This window comes from Bombus vancouverensis, chromosome 16 (assembly GCF_051014615.1).
Source record: "Bombus vancouverensis nearcticus chromosome 16, iyBomVanc1_principal, whole genome shotgun sequence".
Lineage (NCBI taxonomy): Eukaryota > Metazoa > Arthropoda > Insecta > Hymenoptera > Apidae > Bombus > Bombus vancouverensis.
This window is the reverse complement of record NC_134926.1, coordinates 9,676,076-9,699,066: the sequence shown is the minus strand read 5'-3', so window position 1 is coordinate 9,699,066 and position 22,991 is coordinate 9,676,076. Positions and strand designations below refer to the sequence as shown.

At 36.2% G+C, this 22,991-nt stretch overlaps 1 protein-coding gene across 15 annotated transcripts in view; it reads right to left on the bottom strand.

Annotated features, from left to right (window-relative positions):
• dnc (phosphodiesterase dunce) overlaps positions 1-22,991 on the bottom strand; it is a 396,997-nt gene that overhangs the window by 141,671 nt on the left and 232,335 nt on the right. For 4 of the 15 annotated variants that reach the window (XM_033340650.2, XM_033340651.2, XM_033340652.2 and 1 more), the window contains exon 2: positions 9,777-11,073. The exons of 10 other annotated variants lie outside the window; for them this stretch is intronic. In XM_033340650.2, the coding sequence (XP_033196541.1) occupies positions 9,777-10,804 (1,028 nt within the window). In that variant the 5' untranslated portion in view covers positions 10,805-11,073. The remainder of the gene's footprint in view (positions 1-9,776; positions 11,074-22,991) is intronic. One more of the 15 variants, XM_076625386.1, reaches the window with a different exon arrangement.

The window sequence follows — 22,991 nt, the reverse complement described above, 5'->3', positions numbered from 1 at the left end:
GGGATGCAGTGGTTTTGTAGGAAATCCAAGTCCGTGGAGTCTAATTATTTTTGTCAAAGGTCTTAATAAAAATGAATAAAAATCCTTCGATAAGAATGAAAAGACGACAACATGAAACACTCACTCGCTTACGATGCAAGTGAGTTACTAGTGCAACATGGTTAACGCCGAGAATTGCAGAAACGCGCGCAAATGAAAGTTAGGCGCATACAATGTTCGAAAAGGGAAGTTTCAACGAGCTTGCTCGTTTCACGAGAACTTCCACGTGTTTTGTTCCTATTTCGTTTGACTTGCTTAAAGTTACGTTTAGCAAAATTCTATTGGGTTCACAGCTCGGCTCTTTGTCGTATAGTACGTTCCTATTGATTATTATTCGTTATTTGTTATACGTGTTCTTGGAACTTCCAATTTATACAACAAATTTCTTTGTCTTCTTTTCAACGCTTATGCAACATCATTATATAGTATAATAGGATAAAAAATTAGCTTCACTTTACCGAATAAGCTTCTTTAAAATTTGTTTCGCGTAATTTTCTAGAATATTGATTTTACTCGATAATACGCAAATACTTGAACAATCAGCTAGGTAAAGAATAATTTTAATGAAAATAATAATCGGTCGTAAATCGCGAGCTGACGTACAAATTACCAAAAGTTAGGTTCCATTGAACAAAATAGATTGAACATTTTCTAGCGTACTCTGAGGAACCACGTGTTCAGTGACACACCCACGGTGTTCAAAATCAATGGAAAGATGGGAGAATGCGGCGGCAGTACCGTGACCGTCCGAGCGGATGCTGTGGTCCTTCGACTAACGAAATAATAGAAGAACTTTGCAATGAAAGTTCTGTTCCACCTGTTCTCCATATCGAACGATAAATTTTCCAAAAATTAAATACCTAAAAAGCCTAAAGAATTGAAATAAGACAATTCTCAAATATTCGATCGCTTAAATAGCCAAACGTCCAAGTAATCGATATCCAAATACTCGAACCCTCGAGTAATCGAATATTTAAAGAATTCCGTGGCTACCAAATCGAATATTAAACGATCAAATAGCAAACGGAGAACATAACCAGAACAGATAACCATATATTCGTATAACCAACCACTAAACGCTAAATTAACTAATTTATTCAAACAACAAAGTCCAACTATTCAACGTTCAAATTCCTAACAAAATTATCCCAATTAACGTTCAACTCGGTAATAACCTCTAAACTAAACTCCTTCCGTAAACGCGCTCCATCTATCGATTACCGGGAAAACTATCTAATCTTCTCTGCACGGTTCCTAAAACCCACAAGACGATAAATCTTCCTCGTGTTCTCTATCATTAAACGTGTTTTAATTCAGACACGCGAGAAACGACGTTACGTTGGGAAGAACAGAAAAATCACTAGATCTGCTGCACGTGATAGGTGGGAAACCATGACCCGCGTAACGAACACGGTGTCATGGTTATAAACACCGTGGACAGAAAACGAGGCGAAGGTGGTAGGTTACCTACGTCAACGATTTCAGTTGCAATATTGACTCTACGCACGCCACCTATTAGTATCACGGAAGAAATCATGCTGGCCGTGTTACGCGGGAAAAGCTAAAGGTTAACAATACTCTGACGCCATCTGATGTATCCAACCGCCATTAAGACCATTTTTTCTTCTAACATTCCGCCTCCATTGCGCTAATTTCTCGAGTTATGCAGAGAAAGCGACACGTAACGAGCAATTGGTATTTTATGACGTAAAATATGGAATATGAGTTGATGTAAGTGCATCGCTTAGGAACTTAGAGACCAAGTGACTTCTCAAGATATTTTAGGTAAATTATAGCTCCTGCCAACGATTTCCAATAGACGTTTCGTGAATTATTACGTTACAGGTTCTGGCCATTCGTCGTCCTCTTTTCCACCATCACAGAGTTATGAATTTATTCGATAAATTATTATCGTTATAATTAACTTTATGATTAATTTTACAGACTGATTCCACAAATCCATATCCATTTCTCATTCCTAAAGATGTCATGAATATGAATCTTCTATGTTTTATTAAAATATTCCTTCTCGTAATTCTGCGAATTTAATATGCCCGAAATTCGACAGATTTTTCCATGGGTTAAATTCCTTAGGCAAATTTATTTACAGTTAAATCTATCGTAGTATAATTTATAATTAAAAAGGAAGCCTTATATACCTAATCGCGACATAAATTTCAATAGTTGAATGAATTTTCTGAGTTTTGATACAACGACTTCCATACTATACACCATAGAAAAATTCAAGGAAGATATCCAACAATCTGATCAAGTTTGACTTAAATGCGTTTACGTTTCTAAGAACGAAATTCCCTAGGAACGTCACGGAATGCACACGAACGTAAATCAAGCGTGTATCGTGGGAAACCATAGGACGAGTAGAAAGCTATCGAGTCGACAATTTAACTCGAGTTACTTCCATTACGTTAAATCTCGCCCTGGGGACTTGATCGAATCTATATTTTTCAGCTCTCGCCGTCTTCGAGGCGAGGGCAGATACTCGAACCAAGCTTTTAACCTCGAGAAAAACATCTTGGACACTCGTGAAAGCGGCCGTGATGTCCCTGAAACTTCACCTGGAGTGGGAGAGCCATTTCGAGCTGCACTATGTAATACGACAAGCTCGAGCAATCGTGTAATGGGATCTGGTGAAGATGAACTCCGGAATTGGTCCAAGAAAATCGATACCATTTTCCCTCCTAGTTATGAAAACCGATAGCGGAGATCGAATTTCGTGTATTACGAAATCTTATACGTCGATTAATAATAATTTATTGGTATCTTACAACTTGTCGAGTGATTCGAATTATCAAGAAAATTGTTCGTCTTTCTATCGTGTAGGCAGATTTTAGGAAATTTTGTTTTCATACGACCGATTCCAGAGAAGATTTATCGACAATTTGGAAAAAATCGTTTGAATTCCAAAGATTAAAGAAGTTCTAGGGAATTTTATTTTCCTAATACGACGAATCAAGGAGGAGCTTTGATTTCGTGAAATTTGTTAGAATATGGAATAGAAAGAATGGAACGTTTGAACAAATATTTTCTTAGGAATGCAGGGAATTTTAATTCTAACTAAATCATACGTAATTTCAGAAAATCTTGCATTCATACAAAAGTAACGATGTTATCTTCATTTAAATTTTCGTGATAAAATATTGAAACAATTAAAAATTACAAAATTTTCTAAAAGAATAAATAATTGTAAGGAGCAATATCAACTACTTTTATTAAGCTATGACTCTGAGACACAACCATCGTAATATTTACTCTATCTTGTATATCTTCAGTTTACGACTACACAGTAACGAAGATATATACTTCCACTGAAACGAGGAAACTTTGTAACTAGTAGTAAACCTAAATGGAACTACTTTACCACTAAAAGAGCAAGGGAGATTTATCCAGATCTACTTATCGATTTCCTGTTGGATTTTCGGTGCTGCCACTACATTCTCCAGCGAGAAACTCTGATCTAGTGAAATTTTACGTCGGTAAATCAGATTCTTGTATTCTGTGTTATCTACACAAGATAGCATATTATCTAAAGAGTACTTGGATTTGTTAGTGCGAATATTCTTCGACGCTGGCGCCACGAGAAAGTTACTAGACGTGTTATGAACTGGTCTCATAAATGTTTTAATCAATTTTTAAAGAAATTTATAAGTTTTTAGGCTTTTATAAGTACATGTGTTTAAATGAAATTTTTTAGAAGAATAAAACAATTCCTAAAAATGCTGCCAATTTCAGACTCAAAATTCCAAGGAACGGAAATAAAATATACATAGAATAAATCAAAGATGTAGATGTTATTTAATAATAAATCTCAAGTTTCTATACTTTCACCTTTGAAAGATTCTGCTAATTTCCAAATCAAAGCTCGCGGAACCAAAAAGAAGAAGAATATTCTATTTATATTTCTAGAATTGCTTCCTGACATAACCATCCATACTTGACAAACAACGCGATCTAATTGAGTTACCGGCGGAACAACCGGTTATATCTTGTACTATGATGTACACGTGTTGGTTCGAAATATGTTTGCGCGACGAATTACCATCGTCGTGCAACTGAAACGGAAACAAGAGGAGGATTTGCTCGCCCGAATAGAAACTGTGTATTTGGGCGTAAAAGATTGAGGGGACTGATGGTTGAATTTCACTGAAGGCACCACGCGCATGCTTCAGCTGACTACATAAATGCTTATAATGCCACTTTCAAAAAATTAACAGATATGTAGAGTTCAGATTTCTAATAAAATTTCCGAAATTTCAAAAGTGTATAAAATTGAATAAGTGAAAAATTGTGATAGAGAAATGTCACGTGGAGAATGAAATGTTGACTGACACGCATTCGTGATCACTGTTTCTGCTACTGTACACTCTGGAAACCTCAAATCAAGCAGAAACTGTTGAAACACGACGTATATATGTCCGACACATTGAAGCAGAAATGTGCGATCAACACTGTGCCCGACGTCACAAACAATTACCATCCGAGCCGATTAACCAAACATAGTGATTCAAGTAGCCGGATGAATATCCATTTGTAAAATACGTTTTGCAATGTGCTCAAATTTTCGAGCTTTGAAATTTTCAAAGCGTAAAATTTCATTTTAATTATCGAAACTTCCGCATTTTTAAGGTTCTGAAATTTGTAATTCCTAAATTTTCAGGCGTACATACAAATTATCAAATTTCTGATTTTCCGGGGATACGAATTTTCTCGTTTTTCTCAGTTGAAAGAAATTTTCTTAAAAAATATTTCCATTCCCTCTTTACATACACACAGAACTTCTCTTCTATGTTTTATCCTCGAAGTATGACAGGAAATCGATGATCGTTTTCTTCAAATTAGAATCGCAATGTCGAAAAGCTGTCAGCGTGACACGAGATGACACGTGACACATCGAAAACAATTATCGTTCGTGCACACTTCGAATCGATCGCGCCTTACAGACGTCTGCAAGCTGAACACCACATCCTCCTCTTTTCATTTCCGTGAACCTATCTCAAACGTAAGTGTAATCAACTTTGCACGCTCGAAACAATATCGAATTGTTTCTCAAAAATATTGTGTTGGCAGCCAAGTGATTTTGTCGATACCACCCAAAGACAAAATCCGCAATCACTTAATTGTCAACTCAATATAAGCAACTGTGAATCAGTTGTTTACCAAGCGAAGCAAAGTGTTTTCAAAAGAGTCGCGTGCAAATATAGAAACTGGAAAGTGTAGCTTTTCTCATGTATTAATTAGATTCCAAATGAAATTAGTATTTATACAAGATCACGTGTTCACAGGCATTGATGCAGAATTTCAATAAATAAAAGTGTGCTTTTCACAAGCAGAAACATTTTAATATTTCAAAGTATGTTTTGTTTGTAAATGCGACAAGTAGATTCAGTAGACAATTTGCTCTTGATGCCTCATTTGCTTTTGCATTTGTCGACATTCTTCTACATTTTTCCATATTTACAGTTGTCGTAAATGCATAAATATGCAATTTAGTCATAAGCATAAGTGGGTCGTTCAAGAAGTAGGTAAAGCAACCCCCTTCGACAGAATTATAATACAGAATTTAATGACATTTAGGGATGAATTTAATGATAGAACAACTCAATATGTTCAGACATATTTCTATAAAAATCTATAATGTTATCGAACGTTACTTCCTTTGCGATTCTATGATCCTGCTGCAGAAACATGCAGAAGATTCGAATGACAGTAATATGAATCGATATTGGTCAGGCATTCGATCGGTTTTGCCATAGTAACACTACAATTTAAAAAATTCATATCAAATTCCTGTTGCGTGAATTTCGAGTCCTCGAATGATAATTTTAAAAAGTCCCGAATACTTTGGAAAATCGAAGAATATTCAGGTTTGGAACTTCAAAGCCCCGAATGATAAAAAGTCAAAAATTAAAATTTGCGAGCTTCGAATAGCTCGAGGTACTTGAAAAAGACTCGAAAATTTACTAAAATTTCAAACTAAAATTCGAAAGCTAGGAATAACGTAAATAATTGATGTTGGAACTATGGCTGGCTTCACTCGAAATTGAAGTTGCATTGGGGCAGGATAATTAACGATCGCCTGTTGACCCGCTATAACGCGATTACCGTTGGAAATTAATTCCATGGGTATCTGTGCGACGAAAGCTCGTTCCAGAAACAAACAGAACGCCACGGCAATCGATTGGTCGCGAATTCGATACACGGATACCTCTAACGGAATCCCCATCGCACCTTTCTGATAGCTGTCCATCCCCAATCCTACTGCAGAATGATATATTATTCTCTGTTAAATTCAGGTCGAACATTCGCCGATAGATATACCAGTAACACATGAGAATTCGAAACGTGGACCATGAAAGGTCATCAAGTTTCAAATTCCTATTCTCTAACTTCGAAATTATCGGATTTCTGAAATTTTTCATTTTCGAATGTTTAAGAAATCACAAATGCCTATTTCGGTCATTAAAAGCCTTCAAATTTATCCTAACGTTCTCAATACACTCTATATTCATACAAAGTCTAATCAATAGGATTTTTATTTTATTACACTAATATTATTTTTATTTTATTTATTATATATTAGGATATTTCTATGAACATAGCTTGAATATGAAATGAATATAGCTAAAGAAATTTACATAAAAATTTGTTTCGTTTATCAAACGTTACAATAAATACCCTACTTTGAATACTTTATATATTTTTGATGAACATTAATGAACTTTAATTATTCCCTAATTGAAGCGCTCCTACTATACGTTCAGGTAGCACGTTAATTAATTTTGATTTGAAAAAAAATCTAGAAGGGGGCAAGTATGACTTGGACAATTACATTCAGCGAGTAGCCTGAAGCTTGCCCTTGGGAACGTGCTTTGTTTCATGTCGATATCTCAATTCGTTTCCGAGATACTGGCCTTTAAATTCCTACGACGTTTAGTATGGCGTGACTATGTCGGCGCAACGCAGATTTTCCCGGAAACGCGTAAGTTGCTACTAGCAATAAACCCGCTGACTCAACTACTGGCACTGACCAGCGCACGCCTGACTATAACGGAACGGGTCGGTGCGTGAGTGCGAACGAAAGGTCCAAGTGTGTTGGAGCGAGACGCACACAGTTAGTATGAAAAATTAGACTTGTCTTTAAACGACGATATCTGAAGAACGGAGCGTCGTATCGATATGATTCAAAAAGCATTTTGAAGGGAAGATTTTCACACTTTCGATAGTGTCAAAAAAGTTTTCGTTGACTTTTGCGTGTCTGTAATATGAGACGGAAAAGAATGTGAGATTTTAATGAGTCTGAGGAATCGGATTGAGATTTAGATTTATTTTGTAATTAAAATTGACACGAAGTTCTATTAATTTTTATTTATTTCCTACGTACTACGTAATGAGATTAAAGTCGATTGATACTAAAATGAAATTTTTGAAAATATAATATGTCGAATAAGTTTCAGAGGAGATTTTAAATTTCTCTTGTATTTATTTTACTGTTCAAGTTGAGATGAAATTTGGTTAGTTTCAGACAATCTCCTTCGTATTGTCGAAATTCTGGGTGGATGAAAGCTGTATGTAATGAAATGAAATTTATACAAATTACCGACCATATACCAATGGAAATATCAAAATCCATTCTCATTATTCAAATTGACACAATTTTACGAAATTTCGTTAATTTCTATTAATTTGCTGCATATTATTTGGCGTTTATAACAGATTCCGTGTAATTAACGTGATTCTACTAATCGCACGTTTCTTTTAACTATGTATGCCGTTTCGTTGATGAATCTGCGTGTTCTCGTGATTAATGAAACAAATAACCGCATAATCAATATTTCCACCGGCTGTAAATAATTAATGGAAATGCTTTATATTATAATCAGCGGGCAATTATTGCGTACTCCAATTCGTCCAAGTCAAAATGAATAATTAATATTATTCTGTGCTTTTTCCTCTCGTTCGCCAACCGAGTCGTTTAACAATAACGGAAGGAATTGTTTTTCGAACAAACAACATGACCTTTACAAATGAAGATTCATTTTGTTTCTCATTAAATCCTGTATTTTACGCATTTCGAAGTTTCATTCGGTCAAATTAACTTTTTATTCGGATAAATATTAAAATTTCCATACAGATAGCAATAAAGATGTATTTCTATGGGTAATTTCGATAAAATTAAATTTTAAATTAAATTCGAATTCATATCAGATGCAAGGAAGTAAAGATTATAAAGGAATATTATAGTCGACTCCTATTATTATCATATATAAATAATCGAATCTCTCTAAAAATAGGCGAATGCTCTTATTGAAAGCGGAAACTGGGCCAGCAAAACGGGGATTCGTGTAGCTACGTCGAATCAAATCAATCTGTTAACATACCCAATCTTCGAAATTGCTCGACTCGAAAACGTGCGATCAGTGGAAATGGTCGGCCACGATGTCGTGTCACGAACAAATATTCCACCTAATCACCACGATCTCACAATGTCATCGTGAATGTTTCTACCTAAGCTTCCATTATTTTTAATTCTATTCTAAAATTAGAATCGTGGCAAATCCATTAAAATGATGTTTTTTAGACTCCTTGTTTCTGTTGCTATACTCTATACTACATTTTATAGTCATTTGATTATAGTCTTGCAGTTATTATGTTTGATAGTCACATTATAATTACATGTAATTACTGACTCATAGTCAGTACACTATATTATCTTTATGACGGATTACTTTTCTGTAAAAAATAGAAAAATACATATGATGATAATATTCCATTATAATGTTTATTCAGAAAATACGAAAATGATATGTGTGGTTTAAAACCTGTATATTTTCATAGACTGATCTAAATTGCAATATATTTGAAATCATACTATCCTAAAATTGTTAAAGACACGAATGAAATCAGAAATGAATGAAGAAAACGCTGAATCCAACTGAAGCTCAAATTTAATCATTGCACAGCGTTTCTTCGGTTCTATTTACGCGCAACAAAATTAGCTTTATTCTAGGTTCGAATTGATTCGAAACATCGAGTTGTTTCTCTATGCAAAGGATGCAGTCCTTGACCAGAGAAGCGAGAGAGTAACACTAAAAGGGTCATGTGTAAACTTTCCTCCATAATGAACTCTTACTCAATGTTAATTAGTGGTAACGTTAGATTAGAGCTTGGAAAGCTTACGTGGCTAGAAGCCCAAGACTCATTTGTTTATCTCTTCACTAGGTAGGTAAAGTCTGACTTGCTTCCTTCGCCTGGATGGGTTGAACATGCGAAGCTTACTTAGGATGGCTCAACGCTTCATAATATCTAGGAAACTACTATTGACGTCTGAATCTTGTTTGACTAGGTTAGGTAATTAATAAGATTTATATCTCAAAATCTACCTTTAAATTTTCGCAATTCCACTTCAAATATTCGTTATTCAAATATCTCAAATACCAAAGTTCCGCAAATTTTTATAATCTCATATGGCAACATTTTTTAAGATTCCTATCAAACTTAGAATTTTCAATTTCCTCCTGAAACCAATAGACAACAGCCAACATAATTAAGCATTATAAGAAGCGTTAGCCTTCACGAATCTTAAAATACAAAAAACGCAACGAAACACCATTTACCCATAACATCAAATGTAACAATAAACCCAAATTTCACATTCTGATTACCCCACATGTTGACAACAATTCGTTAACGCTCAATCTACGTATTATCTTACTACTCACTCTAGGAACACGTCGGATTCGCTTCTGGGTAACACCAACCTCGGCAAAACGATCGCCTTCTTGCGTCTACTCTTCAGCGTTTGCGCGGAAAACTGGAATTCCATAGATTGAATCGGCGAGTATGGACTCAAAATGGTAATCTTCCTGTCACTGCCACCTGGACTGGTCAGAGAAAACACATTGGAAGGCGGTGGTAAACTAAGATGCTGCGGGATTTTTCTCTCCAGCCCAGTATTGGCAAACAGACCACGTCTAACTTCGGCATTTAGACTCTCCTCTCTATGAAGATCGTCGCTACTCTTTGACTCAACGGTCATGATCCTCCTAACATCGCTGCTAGAAGATGTCAGGAAGCTCCTGTAATGACTCTTGGAACTTGTCACGTGAGACTCTGAAGACAGCGACAGAGATTCCAGGCTCTTAGAATCCTCTATGTATCGCTCATCCGCGCTCAGAAAGTTCCTCGAGGTTCTAAGACTCTCCATAGATCGAACTGTCATCTGAGTCTCACTGCCGGTGGTTAGAAGATGCTGTTGTTGTTTCTGAATCTTGGACAGACTCTTCACTTCGGGTTCGTAATCCTCCTGACTCGACGAAGACTGAGGGCTTCGATGAAACAGACCTAGACAGGCAGATCTGTTCTCAGGAAACCTGGATATTTTGCTCCCCCCCTCGCCCACTCTTAGGCTGGTCCTCGTAATAGCCTGCTGTCGAGTCATCAGAAGAGACTCTGCTTCCTCTGGAACGTCCAGGGAATGGCAATGTCTGTCCGAGATCCTGGTACCCTTTTCATCGGTCACTAGAGGCTCTGAGGTGTCCTCGTCCTTTGAGATGTTCTCCACTTTATTATCGGAGGCACCGTCCATGGTGTCAGAATCTTCCGTGGAGTCCCTTTGTTGTCTTGCTTCGAACCTGTTTTTGGATATAGATTTCGAAGACAATAGGAGCTTGCTTTCTGATTCTTTGTGAGACAGTTTGTTGACCAAGGTTAGAGATTCTCGTTTCTCATCTGTGTCGTCATCATCCATTTTCTAGAGTTTCTGGGTAACCCACAGGTTGACGCGGAGGTAGAAATGGTTTATAGGAGAGGATTGGAGAGGATTTTAAATGGCATAGGCAGATTGAGTGGGTTTGGGCTGAAACAGCGCTGACAATCTCGTGGTTCGGGTCACGGGTGACCGTATCTTGATCCCTGTTGGGTTTCCCGAATCATCACAATGAGAATCACGGTAGCCACGATACGGTTCGAGCCTATTTCTGTCTCTTACGATGTCTCGTTCGATGTTTAACTGGGAAGCTGAAAGAGTTAAGACCTGTGTCTTTTAATGTCATTGGGCTTTCGGGTCTTTTCTTTTGGAGTACCTTTAGTCACCTTGGAATTTTTTGGTTTCTATCATTTTGCATTAGAAATTTAATTAAATTCAATTTTCAACTGGAACGTATCAGCCATTCTATATTTGAAATTCAATCGAATTTAATTTAAGATAGAAGATTATAGTTTCTACCATTTTATCGTTGCAACTTAATTTAATTGAATTTAATTTTGAACGAAAACTGACGGTTTCTGTAATTCCGCATTTGGAATAGTTGCGACGAGAGATTTAGCGAACTGTTTGAATCTGGATCGACTATAACCAAACAGGTTTATCATAGTTCTCCTATCGACTAGATAACCCGATAGATTAACCCAGAAACGTTTGGCTCTCAAGGATTAGCATGCTTTCGCGTGAGCCTATATCCAGGTACGAATCGTTATGGATGAGCATGTTTCTCTCATCTAATTTCAGATCGTTCATTAACTACTAGCGATATTTCGAGTTCAAGTTATCAGGCAGACCTTGATGAAGTTGATTATGTTCTATTATTGTACAACAGATTTTACGATGATACGCATTATGGCTATACACATCGATAGTAATTTATTTTCGCGTGACAAATTTGCTAAATTTTTAATGCAGGTATATTTCGATTTTTCTAAGACTGTCATTAAAGTTTTTTAATTTTTTAGCTGAATGGACGAATAATAAAATATTGCTTATTTTCGACCCAATAGCCTAAATTTGAATAAGATCAGGATAATATGGAAAGAAGTGATTAATTCTCAAATATCATCAAATCTACGAAAATTTAATTATCGCAGATCAAAAATCCTCTGAAACTGAAGCATCAGTGGACCATACACATAGCAAGAAACACTATCAGGTTTCTCTACCTTTGACTATTTTGTACTAGCGATCAATTTTCCACGAAACATCATCCTTTTTCCTTCCTCCTTCGTTCCACTTTCGTGCAGCTATGAAAAGTCGCATGGATGAGAGCCTGGAAACGGAAGATCGATCCGTCTCGCATCACCGGTTGATCCAATCGTCGTTAGCATCGATTCTGGCGAGCGCGTTAACGCGATTGCCACAATTTTACGACGGCAACAATCTAATATCTCACTTTAAACGATCAGTCGAATTGCCTGAAGTGGCATTAGGTTAATCGATCCCCGGAAAATCCAGTTTTAAGCTTTTTTCCTCTGGATAGACTCGCGAACTATGCTATCGATCTCGAGTTTCAAAGAATAGTAGAGAATTAAATAGTTTTAATTTTTGAAACTGGATTTTACAAAAACTGTTGCTTACAGATATTGCCAATTACCGAGATCTATAGACGGACTACGTGCTGCGGTTTTTCAAGTTGAAATGGGTCGTTGTTTTCGAATTCCATGTTTCAATATTGTTACATTATTAAGTTAATTTCATGCTGGTTTGCAAACACAACGTTTCATTTGGAACGAGACTGGCATTGAAGGCTCGAACGATCGTTATGGAAATTGATTGAAGCGAGTTTTCGAAATCACCCGACACTTCAATTAGCAGTGGGACAATTGTAAGTATGTGGAACATTGTTTATCGGAAGTTAATTGATTCTCTGGTAATATATTTGACAAGCACGAGATGAGATGATATACAAATGATTTTATCGTTTGGTGTCAATTTAACGGCAACTTTAGTTCAAAAACTAAGAAACACGTAGACTGGTCCAAGCACGTAATTCGCGAACGCGTGTGTTAAAGAGGCTACCTCATTTTCGAAACAGGTCAAAACCGCCCCACTCGTAAAACCTACCCCGCTCTTCTCAAGAATGGTAATCGTCGTGCTGAAAATGGAACAACCCTGTCAAGGTCTCAATTAACCACTTTAAAATTAATGCGAAGCATTCACGGACGCAAAACCTATTAAGAATTTTTAAGTTTCTCGTCGTATGAACCGTACAGTCATCGACTATGCATTTCGAAATATAATATAGTCATCGACTACGAATCTCAAACTACAATATAGTCGTCGACTATAAAACTCAATTCCCATTGCGAATACTAGGTACGTCGATAATTTCAAACGCGGCACGCAAATAAACATTAAGAAAATTCCAGTAATAATATCCAACAAAATGACAGATAAAATGACGGATAAAAGAAAGTTGATAGTTAAAAATGAATAAAGTTCGTAGCGTATCAATTTTCAGAGTTTCTTCTACTCGCCGTTATAACTCGAGTTGATATCGAATTCCATCTGTAGGCGAAATGAAATCAGAGCCAGAGGACGAAACAACTCGCCACTGAAATTAAGAGAGAAATTGTTCAGATCGAATTAGCGACGCGTGATTAATTCACGCAACTGCCTTTGAAAATGGGATACGTCTGCACAGATGGTCTCCAACACGAACAATATGAACAATAGATGTCTGCTCGGACGCTTCTCGCTTTGGCACGCAAATGGCGTTTAATTTAGGCGACGATTGCCAGGGGAATGCGTTCGATATTATGGGACACCGTTTCATATATTCTTGGACCCATCCACTGTGGGAGATGATCGCCTGGAGCACGTTCCTAAATTTATTTTCAACAGCTTTAGGATGAGTCGTTTCGAGGATCGAATGATGCTTATTAATAGATACTACGGTAGCATGAACATTGGCGCGAGTTCGCGAACCTCAAGTGATTCAGTGATTTAGTATGTTAGGGGAATCTTTTATAGGGAATTATCGGGTTACTGCGTTTCCCTTTTCGTGTCATTTTTACAATGCTCTTTGAAAAATGCTCTATGGCTTCTATCAGTCTTTCGGTGCAAACGTTCTTTTAACGAACAATTCGATAAATCAAAATATATTTTCCTTGTTAGATATTGCAATTTTTATCGCGCTCGTAATTCGCGTTAATCGAGCTGCAACATCCCGAGGCTTTGAAAGGAAAGCCTCAGTTTTTACCAGAATACTCAACTACGATACTTCACTCGATACCCAATCCTAACCTCAATGTCAAGGATTAAATCAGAAGCTTTTGATTCCTGAAACAGAATCTACAGAATAGTACTTTGTTGTAAACTCAACAAACGATCTAATTTCTCCTGGTTCCACCGTTTTCCCGATATCTTTTTCCCTTTGCCAACATTGCTCGGTAAGCAATCTCCGCATTCCGCTCCAATTAATTATCTTCTACGCTCATTCGAGGTTGCAACGAGGGGATGAAAAGTTCATGCAGACGAAGAATCTCAATTACATTCGGACTTCGTTTATTGCCAATTATATTTATAATCGACGCAAGTGTGCTCGACGATTTTATATATTCGCGTGTATTTCAATATTATTGAGAGGATTGATAATTCCTCCATTCTCTGGGAATCGCTTTAAAACAAAGCAAATTGTTTTGCGAAACGTGACACGAAAAAACATGACGATTAACGTGAGGTTGTTCGATTGCTATTATATTTTCATACACGTAATATACGCTGTGACTCATATCGACTCTCGAATATCATTCAGGCGAATATTCGCCGAGACATTGCCGCAGTTGCCTCTCAGGATGTTTCCGACAAAACATAATTAATGGAGGACCTTCCGGGTCAACGATCACGTTACTATCGTGTTGCAGGAATAAAGCGACGACAGAATGATAAATCCTTGAAAATAGAAATATTTGAATTAGATTGAAATTAGGAAATGTTAAAGGAAACAGACGAATGGTTGAAAAGGGATTATCTTTCGAGGATTATAGTCCTTTCACAAACATTATGGCTGTATTGCACAGCTCTTTTCAAATAGAAATCTGCACGTTTCTTCCTTTCCGTGGATCCAGTCCAATCATCGCTCTATATAAACGGAGTATCTCGGTTGAAATGCGACAGAATACTAATTTGTGAAATATTCGAATAATCATTCTCACTATCTCGGAGAATAATTTTTATTATTTCGTTACCTCGTGAGATATTATAAATAAAAAAATCGTATTATCGTTTGACGATCTAACAGATAGATTTGCATAATTAAAAAGACAGTCGAAAGGAGGAAGCGTGGTAGAAATCGATTATAAGTGGAGATTATAAATAAAGATAGTATTAATGGATAATTTTTGAACAATCGTGAAAAATTTCCCGATACCAGGAAAACGTGCCAGAATTCACTTAGAATTCTTTCGTTCGATTGTTTAAGAGCTCTACAACTCGACCTTTGCCAATTTAATGCTTTAAGGAGCGAGGAACCATCCACCCACGTTGTTTCACGCGATTTATCGCGTCGACATTTAGTTACGCTTCTCTTAATCCGAGTAATAAAAAAAGTTTTACGCTAAGCCACCCACTCCACGTTGTTTAATATTACGAGCGAGTTTATATCGATGAAAGGAAAATATAATCGAAGAAAGAGAAGCATAGGAGCACTAAGAAAAAATAATCAGAAGAAAGAAGATACGATTAATCGCAAAATTGTGAAGCTCGAGAGTACAAGTCCTGCGCATGAAAATATAACCTGCAATCGAAACACTCGCAAAGAAACCGATGCGCTGCAACAGAAGGCAGAAAAGGGAATCAAAATCAAAATACAGAAGCCAATTAGTCCGAAACTGTGGTAGCTGGGAAGAATAGATTTTACACATGAAAACCCAATCCCTAATTGATACTTGTAAAGAAACTGGTGAGCTTCAACAAAAGATAAAAAAAAAAAAAAAAAAAGGATGAAAATTAAACTACGGAAGCCAATTAGTGTAAAAATTGTAAAGCCTGAAAGAACAGACCCGACACATAAAAGTCCAACTCCTAATTGTGACACTCGCGAAGACCTCGTAAAGGTACTGGTCCGCTTCGACCAGAGAGAAGAATGGAAAGCAAAAAGAGAATCAAAATCGCGAGAAAGAAGATCAACTAACCCAACGTCACAGAAGACCGACTCAGAGGCCTACGATACTATCATCGACGCTATCAGAGAATTAGATCACGCTGCGTGGGTCAGGCGTTCAGTCAGCTAGCACCTACAGCGTGCTCATCGAAAGTGTTCCAGTTTCTCTGGCCTTTACGTTAAAGGCGAATTCCCACGCGATAGATTCTCCTCTCAGCGATTAGTTTTCGGATAATTTAGGGGATTTCATAGGCCAGGTGGGATTCTAGCCAGATTGCCAGAGTTGTAGGTCAAAGCTAGACTTCGTCGACTGTGAATCGCTCTGATAATACACGTTATTGCAAACCAGCTGTATGCATCGATCCAAGCAGACGCGATCCGCTCTGCACGCGCCACTTGATCATTGCCGTTTAGTAATTCACGCTACTGTGCACATTGTGCGGCGTGTGCCACCAGATTTCAGGTTTCGCTGTCAGACTTGTTGAAATAATCGTGGAAAGTAAATCATTCGGAGCTTTTAGGGAATTGGATTCTCTGGCTGTGTCTAGAGAGTGACTGCATAAAGTATTTAAGGACTATTGTATTTATTATGATACTTACACAGACCTAACCTAAATCAAAGAATCGATAGTCATAAGTACTTGGATCGTCGTTATTGCAGAGTCGTTTCTTTCTCCGATTGTAAGCAATCGAAAATATGGACAATAAATATGGAAAATAAGGAATTTTGGTCAATGTGAAATTTTGGAGAATGGTGTTCATGGGTTAGGTGGTAGATTTTCGAGAGAACTTATGGCAGGAACAGCTAGGCGAAGTCGACAAGAAATCAAAGACTCCTTTTTGATATCGTCGTCGTCGATGAATTTTTCAGGGAATATTTCCATGACAAAAGGGACTTTGATTGACATCCGAAACATAGAGGAGTCAATGACTTTTTGAACGAATATTTCCTTGAAAAACAAAGGAAAGAATTTCTGCTATGATTTTTAGCAAAGTGGCAATGCATATTTTAATATGAATACTCTTTAACCCAATATGAACAAAGAGGTGTTGATGCCTTTTTGAAGAAATATTCTGTTGGCAAAGGTGGAAGAATTTCAGTGGAGATTTTCAGCAAAGTTTCTATACATCTTTCAACGAATATTTCCTAAAAAATATTTCTTTAAAAAAAAAAAAAGGGTCAGAAATTCTGATCGCGATGCGGATCTAAACATCTATATCACATCTCGTCATCTGGCAAACTTGCTTGATCTCCAATCTCCACCTAACATGACCTACTTTAGTTCCCAAAATTATATAAATAGTTCTTAGAAAAGAAACAGTAGCGTAGTATCCAAGTTCTATCGATCTGTGAGTACCAAGTCAAATTCTAGAATTTCTAAAATTAAAGAATATTCAAGAGAAAGCGTAGAGAGGAAACGCGACGATAGTTTCGAGTTTCATTGGTTGATTCGTGATTTCCCATTGCCTTTCTGGACCTTCGCGCTGCTACTCGACACCTGAAGCGTTGCATTAACCTTACTGGACCCCGGAGATGATAAAGGGCATATTCGAAGTTTGCCCGAGTCGTTGCTCACGTTATGGCGAGACATTCTAACTTTAATATCGATCCGGATGGGTCTGAATAAGTGCGTTTGTCACCTCTCTTCTTGTCTTTTTTCTTTTTCTGATAATAACAGTTAATAATTTGAAATTTTTATCGTAATTTCTAATTAGGCATTTTCGTATAACACATAATATATGATTTATAATTTTCCATAAAAAAATCTCTCGGAATCTTTCCCCATTTGCCGCCCAACTATTCGTTGCTAAATTATTGATCCAGGAAAGTAGTAATTTCGTTACTAAATATTTTTATATTTCTTAATTTCTTAACCTTCCTTAATCTTCGGTTAACCAACTGATACAATCTTTCAGTCATTCCCCACACCAAATACTACAATCTTCAAATTCGTACGATTACATAAAAATGTTATATATTCGAAGATGAAAGCAATTGTTTGCGTTCCAACGATCCTCGATTGTTCGCCACGATCGACAGCTCTCGTTAAACGAAACATTTAGAATCGGAATTCCCTATTACATGGCGCACGTTCTTGAAAAATAAACAAGTCGTGCATGAATATGTACCGTCGTTATTTGCATTTCAGACGAGGTACCGTGAATTTTCATGGTGACGAATTTTATTAAAGGCTTCCATCAATCGTGTATCGCCGCTCGAAATGCAGTTTTCCACCGGAAAAAAGAATTTATCGATCGTAAATAATCGCTTTTCGCGAGTGAAACGCTAGAGGAAATTCGGCACACGCTCGTTTGTTACGGTTGCAGGTGAATTACGGCGACATTTTCGATAAAATTCTCAGAAATCCTCTCCTGCTCAGAGATCGGTGTAAAATACGTGATTCGCGCTATTTCCACGTGTCTGTAATATTCGCAATTGCTGTATTTAATATAAAATATTTAGGAAACTTTTTTTTAATACAAGATTTTTGTCAAATTTCGTACGATAATTAATAGCAGGATTATCGGAATTTTGGAAATAAATTTTCGTTTCGATTCGGTTTGGTATAAAAATTTCGAAAATCTGGATTTTAAAGAAATCTTAAAACTACGAATTGAAAAGGAAATTTCCAACCTTTTCGAATATAAGTTTGGAAATAATTTACGAAGATTTCGGATTTTAATCGTCTTTATACATACTCTACAATTTTAGAAGGATATCAAAATTCGCATAACTCGAGGAAAATTCTCACAATGTTTTGCACAAATGAATTTTAACAGAACTGTCGAGAGATATCGATTTCCTTAACAACCAAGAGAAACATGCTTCTTGCGTCACAAGGAAAGCAGTTTTCGCGATCTTTTTTGCATGAAACGAAGAAAGCTTCCGCAGTTGCAAAGGAGAATGACTCGTTAAGAACTTTCTCAACTAAATTCTAATCTCCCAGATGCAAAATCATGGATGTGACAAGAACAGTCTGTGATAAAAGAAAAACCTCTAAAATCATTCGTCTTTTAATACGATCGATCCGTCGTCTAACTTGATTGGAATGTGTGGCAACGTGGAGATTCGATAATCGAACAAATATTAAATTATTTCGCGAATTCGCGCTGCTTGGAACAGCCAATCGAACTGCCGAGTCGACTGGAGCATGCAGGACCCGTAGTTAATTGGAAGCTTCCATGATATTAAAGTTTAAATTGCCATCGAAGCTGCAGCAACTTTGGTTTTGCCAAACTTCTAGTCTCCCGACACTTCAATAATTATCTTGCTTATAAATAGGGTGTTTAATGATCGCGTTATCTCAGTAAATTATTAAATTAATTAGCGTGTTTCTTCTTCCTATATTTTTTTAATCTTTCAAAGTACCAACATTTTTCGTGTTTTCATCTGTCTTTTGCGAAATTGATAAAACGAAAAAAGATAGAATTAGAGAACGTTGGAATTTTTCATACTTATAGCAAATTTTCCTGCTATGTCTCGGGTGTTCGGTTCTTCTAATATTATTTGACAAGTTTGGATATTTTATATTTTCACTACTTTTTAATGGTATGGTATCATTAATACCTAGAATACACATTGATCGACGATGAAAATTATTGTATAATAAGTATAATTATTAATGGAGATTCATTAAACTGCTTATATTGCAGTGGATCGAGATATTATAATATTATCTTTCGGTAAACTTTCTCTCTCTTATGAAAAATTTCTCATAATTAGTACTAATAGGTGAGATGATTAAGAAAGGTGATAAAGTCGAGCAAGATTCTCGAAACTCCATAAATAACGATCGCGTCTGAGATAATAATTATCCAGGCAGAAAGAAATGAAATTACAGTTCATAATTAAATCTTGCTACTTGCTAACTCGATAATTTACAATTATTACAAATTAATCCTAGCAACTCGTGTACTGTTATACAAAATTTCTTATTCCAAATCTTTCGTTTCTCAATTTTGTAATTTCACGTCCATCTAATCGACGAACTCGTAACTCCAAGTGTTTAGGAAAATACGTATCTGCCCTATAAACTAAACGAAAAAGATTTCGAAACATACGTTCACAGGAACGAGAAAGAATTTCTCAATTTAAGAACAAATAAATAGACAAAACGAAACGTTGGAAGGAAGATTGGCGAAATAAAATTCAAAAGGTTTCTCATCGAGAGTTCGATAGTATCGTTTAGCGAGCTTCTTGTGTAAAGAAGAGATTGTGGATTTCTCGAGCGATGCGAGGAGAAAGAGAGAAAGAGAAGGACCAACAATTTCCAATCACGAACGCAACCTTTTTGTGCGAGAGGATTTTCCAGCGAAAACTCCCGCGAGAAAATCTATTTTTTCAGGGAACGTTGTCTGCTCCTCGGAGAATCCCTCGAGAGTCGAGTTAAACTACCTGTTTAATTTATTTATGAGCGATTTCTATGCGACCCGTAACTCGTGCTCTTTTACTCCCTTCGTATTATAACGAACAGAAGCTAATTTTTTTAATTCTATTTTGTTTGCTCCAAGGGCTTCGCCTAATTGCTTTAATCTTCGATATTCGTTGTTACTTCGTTTACGAACGAACTAATAAACGATTTGTTCGCAATTGTCATAAATTGATTTGTACGCGTGGAATTCAATTTATTTTCCTGGAAATTCGTTTACCTGCAACTAACCTTGATTTATGCATAATTGCCTTAATAAATTCGGAACGAAGCATTCAGAATCCTCCTAAATGCGTTTGCAGATATGTACACGTTCGTGATAAATTCGACGATTGTCTGTTGCAACTGAAATATTCTGGCATTTTTAGGAAGTCGCAAAATTCCAATTCTTCGATTTTAGAGGAAAGAATTTAGCAAAGTAACGATATCAAGTATCAAGTATCAAGTGTCAATGGTATTAAATTACACGCAAGCGAACATACTAAGGAATAAAAGGTGACATCGTGCCGTGTAAAAAGTAATAGCAGCTTCGTGAACTGAAAAAAGTTTGTTGCAATTTAATCCAATGATAGTATCAAGTTAGATAAATAATTATTAGTCAAGTATCAGTGGTAATCATGGTATCGAGTTACAAAAAAAGTAAATATCATCGATACGAAAAGAAGATACCTCGTAATATATCTAATAATGATATCAAGTGTCAAATTAATTAGCAGTCAAGCGTGAATAGTATTAAATTACACAGTTTCACGCTTACTGCGTCAGAATTAGCAGTTCGTCCATTTCACGTGGCGTGGTAAAATAAATCGTTCCACAGGCATCGAGCAGCATTGGCTATTTTTCACGTTTCGCGGGGGAAATGATGCGAGTATCGAGGATGAAACACGGCCAATCCAAGCTTCTCATACAATCGACAACGACCGATATCGATCGACTTGATTCGTCAATTCCCCTGCAACGTTTCGCTAGCGATAAACCATTTGTTTATTCCAAAGATGCTGGCACGTTCCATCGAACGTGTAATTTTAAGAAAAATTCTTTTTATTTCGAACATGAATCTGTGGCAATAAATTAGAATGTTCCAGAGATCCGTAAAATAGGATAACTTTTCGGATATCTTTTAGAGTTTTTTAAGTCTTTAAAAGTTGAGAAATTAAAAAAAAATCTATGCGCATGAAAAATTAAAAAGTTTGGAAGTTTTCATTTCCCTGGGAATTTTTTAATTTTTCCAAAATACCATTGTAAGATCAGTATCGATACTAGTATTATAAACAAATAATAATGAAAATATTCGACAAAATGTTCGATGAAAATACCGTGAAAGCCTGTGGGAATATTTTTTACCTTTTCACGGAAACTCTCCACACAAGATTTGACATATTATTTTCTGTTGCATGAAAAATACTGGAATTTTATTCCGAAATACTTAATCCTCCAATTTTTCCCGGCATCTCCCTTTACAAAGTAATCATCCCACAATTTTATTCAAAAGAATGGAGCATCCATATAATTAGATTATTTAACGTGAACATTGTTCCCGTTACGTGTTATTTTAACAAAGGACGCACTCGTTCATTGTGAAAGCAATACTACCTTCAATACTACACGCAGAATACGAAATATCAACTCGTTAAAGTAACATTTTTGTCTGTAACGCTCCTACCTTTATAAACTTTACAATGTTCGTTCTTTTTATCAGAGACACGTGTAACCTTTGGTAAATGCGAATGGTAAGAAAGTTAAATTAAATGAATTTATAGGAATGCATTGTAATTCCATATGGAAAAATAACATTTACATTGTTTGACAAAGTCTAATTGGAAAGTCTAATTAAGACAAAAATTCTGAACTGTAATTTATTTTCTTTCTAATTTGAAACAGTCGTATTCTTAAATATTTAATTGCAAAACTCTGCTACCAACGTTTTTTTAATTTCAACCGAATGTTTTCATTTTTCTGCCAACAATCTTTCAAACTTAGTTCTATGAATTTCTGTACTCCGCAATTATAAGAAGGAAAGGTTCTTTCATCGTGGCATTTTCCGTGTTTCGCAAATACACAACGATATACGACAAAGTTTTTAACAAAATTTCATCATTTCGCAGAGTAAATTCGACGTAACTGTCGCTCTCGCTCATTTAGGAAAATAAAGAATTTCACGAAAAATTGGAGAAATTGTGATAGACGAGTACAGATTTGCCATCTCGGAGAAAAAAGCTTATCGTTTAGCTGACGTACAAGTGCAGTTGAATTGGTTAATCACATAGACACGGAGCTCGTTAAACGTTCGAACGAATTCTCATTTAACTCTTACTTTAATTACACGTCCACCGTTTTGCATTACGTAAAAATGAATCAAAATTGACGAAAGAGAAAGATAAATGTCGTCAAAAACGGTGCAGGAGTGTCTTTGAAAAAAGTTTGACGTTTTAAATATTTAAAAATCATGTTGATCTGTTAAGGTAAACATATTGTCCAAAGTTTACTCAAAGAAAATATTTCAAATAAAATTCAATTAAAAAATCCTTCTAGTATTACACGCTAGAAGCCAAGTATTGCATACTTAAAATGTAAGATCACATTCTACTTAATCTCATGCCATTCTATACAAATATATGTACTACAAATATGA